At 40.1% G+C, this 4710-nt stretch overlaps 1 protein-coding gene across 1 annotated transcript; it reads right to left on the reverse strand.

Annotated features, from left to right (window-relative positions):
* Positions 1–627: 627 nt before the first annotated feature.
* Positions 628–4710, reverse strand: LOC101855623 (epidermal growth factor receptor substrate 15-like 1; the record flags this gene model as incomplete). Its single annotated transcript, XM_005113504.2, is given in 4 exon segments — positions 628–785; positions 1863–2099; positions 3787–3888; positions 4640–4710. Coding segments are annotated over 4 exon segments (568 nt in total), but the record flags the coding sequence as incomplete, so codon positions are not given.

Here is a 4710-nt window from a genome sequence, read left to right on the forward strand (position 1 = left end):
ATCACGCTACCTTACATGACTGATCTATACACTAAAAAAAAATAATAGCAAAAACAGACAAGTAATATAAGAATGGAGAAAAGTGTAAGCAGAAAGAATACCATAACAAAACGCTGGAACGTGTTTTGTTTTTGCACATGAAAAATAACAACACAAAGGCTATTGACACCAGTCTCTGATTCCAAACACTTTTCGTACACACTACTGACAACATACAAAACAGATATCTACATAAGAAGTCACCTGTACAAATGACTACTCCGCCCCCCCCCCCCCCCCCCCCCCCCTCTCCCCGCTACTTCTTTTGAGTTTTTTCAAGACATCTATGCGCTACCCTTCAAGTGACGTTCTGTTTAGTTTAGTTTTAGTTTTAGTAGAGGTTTTACTGCACTCGCAACTGCATAAGGTCTTATGAGCGCCAGAAGATTAGAAGTCTTACAGGAGAGTAACAAACATAAAAAAGAAGGAGGAGAGATAACGACGACAGATGTTTGATACGAAAGAAAAGGCAAACCACACCAGAGCATCCACCAACCACCCGCAGAAACATGTCATTGAAGCAACAGGCAACACATAGGTACAGAGGCACGGGGGTGAATCAGCATCAGGAGGGGACCAGAACCTCACCAGATGTGGGCCAGGATGTTGGTGGGTAGCCCACTTTTTGCCATGACATCTCTTGTTTCCAGACCACTGACCAGCCCATCCATGTCAGTGTCAAGTTTTTTGAAGATGGCGTCGGAATTGGCCTTTTCTGCTGCAGTCACTACCCAAGGCAAGGGAGACTGAAAGGGAAGATTTCAAGAGAGGGAAAAATCAAGCTCTGAGCACAAAAAGAGAAGAAAACATCATCTTATTCAGCAGAAGTAAATCATCAGTGTCTGTATGAAAACAACCGAAAAAAAAGTAGATAAGTGTTGTTCTGAGTTTTCAACCTTCTTTTGAAATAGGAGTAATTCCACTGACGACCTTAATGCTCAAAGAGTCAACAAGGCCACTGAAGTTAAAAACCTATTATTTTCCCCCGGGTTTGGATATGCCTGGTTTTCTCAGTGAAGTAAAAAGTAGGCTAGTTGATCATCCTGTGCAGAACAAAGAGGGAGAAGTCTGTCACAAGTATAATTGATTCTCTCTTATAATTCCTTTTTCTAAAAACAGCTCAGTATATCATCAACCTCCCAAAGTGTTGGAACGGAAGAGTCCTGGCCTTAACAATCACTTCAATTGTAGATAATGGTGCTAGAAAGTAATGCCTGGTCTAAAGTTGTCGTTACATCAGTGTGCACACCGGTGTTGTGTTGCTAAGATGCTGTTGTGGGCAGACAGACAAAACCTTCCTGACTTAAAACATAGGCAATGCAAATACAGACTTGAAATTCAAAGAAAGATCTCAATAAAACTACTGGCAAAGAAACTAAACATCAATTCCAAACATGGAAAAACAGCAACAGAAAGTGTTAACATGCAATATCAGCTACGTTATTTCTTCATTTTGCTTCTCATACTAAAGGTTAGCTATTCGTAAAATTGCAACCATCAAGGGAAATACATTTTTTTACACACGCATCAACACAGTTTGCACCATTTAGGAGGAGTGCTGCTTCTACTTTGCTGGTCAGGGCCAACCCAGACCGAGAGCAGTACAATATCACAGCAGACAGGCAAAGATACTTGGTAATAATAAATAAAACAAACTTCCTCACTCAGGAATTTGAACATATATGGCTTCTGTGTGCAACTCAAATTCCCGCTCCGCAGCAAGCTCTATATGCGCTTTACAATCTATATCATTACCCCAGCAGACCCCTGATAGCATTCTGAAACAACCTAAACTTCCTGGGAAGCATACAGCGCATACTTACACCGACCACACCCTGGGTCGGGGTGGACCTGCCAAAGCCACTCCCAGCACCGGACGCACCACCAATGGCGGGCAGGACGGGCACAGCTCCAGGCAGGACGGGCACTGCCCCGGGCATGGATGGCGCGACACTTGATGCTAGCCCCGCCCCTTTCCGTTTGGATGGGGGGATCAGCCCTGGTCGCAGGATGGTGGGCAGTTCGTGTCCCTCTCTAGCCTGGTACACTAGGTGCATGGCCTGCATCAGGAGAGAACAATATATAAATGTGCCCTGACGCAGTGGAATCAGGCGCTCGTCAATTTTTGGACAAGTGGAATAGTTGGTATCATTTTAAAGCTTGTTCGTTAGTCTTGCTTTCAGTGAAAAAAATACTCATCTATTATGAAGATATTTGTGATTGAAGGAGGAGGGGGTTACCTGATTTTAGAGGTTAAGAGTCCTAAGAAACTGCAAAATTTACATTTCTGTGCCTTAAATCAACATTTTTCAGTAAAATCTACACAGAAAGGTTTTAGAATTGACCTTAAAGATGTTCATTCAAAAAACAAAAATTTTATAGAAATTGCCAAACGGACAGCAAAAATGCTAGTTTCTTCAACTTCGTTATTTTGACGATATTTTATGTCCATTTAAAATCATATTTTTGCGTGGATTTTACTGAAAAATGTTGATTAAAGGCACAGAAAAAGTAAATTTTCAGTTTTCAAGTACTCTCAACCAATAGAATTCACCAAACTTTGGTCGCCATTTTTTGGTTAATTCTACTTCTGAAAACGGGTGACCCCCACCTTGTTCAAAAGCGAACATCTCGACTTCTATTCCAAAACAGATGGGTATTTTTTTCTTCAAAAGTAAAAAAAAATGAACAAGCCTTAAGATGATATCTGTAACTCCACATGCCCAAAAACTGATGAGCGCCTGATTCCACCACGTTGTGACACATGTATATTATCTCTCTCTCGCTCTCTCTCTCTATCACTTAAAAATCCAAAATGCTGCACACATTTTGTTTTAACTTCCAAACACAAAAACGCCAGATGATAGAAAGAAGGGCAGGGTAAAAAAGAAAAAAAGAAAGTATAGCAACAGAGTCAAATCATTCATTGCAGTATCAGACATCACAACTTTTACAAACTTTAAAAAAAGTGAACACAAACAATGAAACACTAGTAATAAATCACTATTTCAAATTCCTATATATATATATATATATATATATATATATTAACAAACATTGATTATTACCCAAAAAAACTTTAAAATAATATCTTGTGCTAATAAAAAGAAATGTAGTATCTCTTTCCCTATAGACACATACAATATACATTGGTACAGCTAAGAAAAAGATTCTCATTTTAGTCTGAATGTGCCCAATACGTGACTTGAAAAGCATCTCCATATGAAAAGAAGTTACGGTCCAGTGAAAGGAAGGCAACACTGATATTGGTACAAGTCATTTCCAGGAACTGGATCAAGACAGATAACTTACTTTACTTTTTACTTGTTCCTCCTCTGTAGCCGTTAAGCGCCGAGGGGAAATACACATATTTACGGTAGGCCAGCTCCGCAGCTCTTTCAATTGGGATATCATGATGTCTCAGGAATTCCTTGACTCCCTCATTCCACCTTTTGCGTGGCCTTCCTCTTCCTTTATAGCTAGAGTGCTTGGTGTTACAGGCTCTCGAGGCTGGCTGGCCAGGTAACATACATAACAGGAGGCTAAACCACTTTATTATTGGTCCGTCTATGAAATGCAGGCAGGACTCAGTGCCAATAGCTGCTCTTACTTCTTCATTTCTCTGCCTGTCTCGTCTTGTGATAAGGGTTTTGCGGAGAATTTTCATCTTGCATGCAGGGTTTTGCGGAGACATTTGAGATTAATTTAAGTCACGAGCCTAATCATCAACAAACATTGAATACTGACCACAGCAAACTCATCTCTGTCGAGGTATCCATCTTTATCAATGTCGGACATGTCCCATATCCAGCCCAACACGTCCACTGGGAGCTTAGAGTTCATTAAAACCTGTATTTAAAAGGAAAAAAAGTCATGCCTTCATCAGAGAGAGATCCTACACAACTTGGGGGGGGGGGGGGGGGGGGGGGAAGGGGGAGGTCGCAGCTAGAGTTTCTCAAATCACCCGTTTTAAATTTATCAAAAAACAAGATATATAATAATTACCAAAGGGCGTCCAGCTTCGAGTTTGAATTTGTTTGTTTGTTCACTTAAGTAAGGATATCTCGGCAAATCAAAACAGTAACAGTAATTAAGTACAGGAAAAGGGCAAAGACAGACAGACAGAAACAATAGAGGGAAAGAACAAAAGTAAGACCTACCACTAGCACCCTCCAACCACCCCCCAAAGAAGAATATCAAACACAAGAATTGAGAACTTCCTTCCAACAAAGATACAGATTACAAAAGATGGACTTACACAATAAAAAATAAGAATCAACACCTTTACAAATCTTATTTTTTAAACACAATAATAACTAATAATTATTATAATAATGCAAATAAAAAAAATATAATAAAAATAATAATAAAAATAATAATAATAATACACTACATTTACATAGCGCATTTCCATGAGAAAAAAGCTCAACGCACTTTACAATAGTACAATATACCACGCCTTTTCTCCTAGAAACCAGGTAATGAACCGACAAAGGCTCTCCTGTCCACCATAAGTGAAGCACATCTGTACCAACTGGAAGTAACACAACACACACCGGTCAAACAAACCACACTGACCGCCACAGCTGCCACCACTCACCGGCTTCACCTTGTCCCCAGCCAACATGTTCTGAACAGGTTTCAGACTGTCAAACACCTGGTCATACTTTG

The sequence above is a fragment of the Aplysia californica genome, unplaced genomic scaffold (assembly GCF_000002075.1).
Source record: "Aplysia californica isolate F4 #8 unplaced genomic scaffold, AplCal3.0 scaffold02873, whole genome shotgun sequence".
NCBI classification, from domain to species: domain Eukaryota; kingdom Metazoa; phylum Mollusca; class Gastropoda; order Aplysiida; family Aplysiidae; genus Aplysia; species Aplysia californica.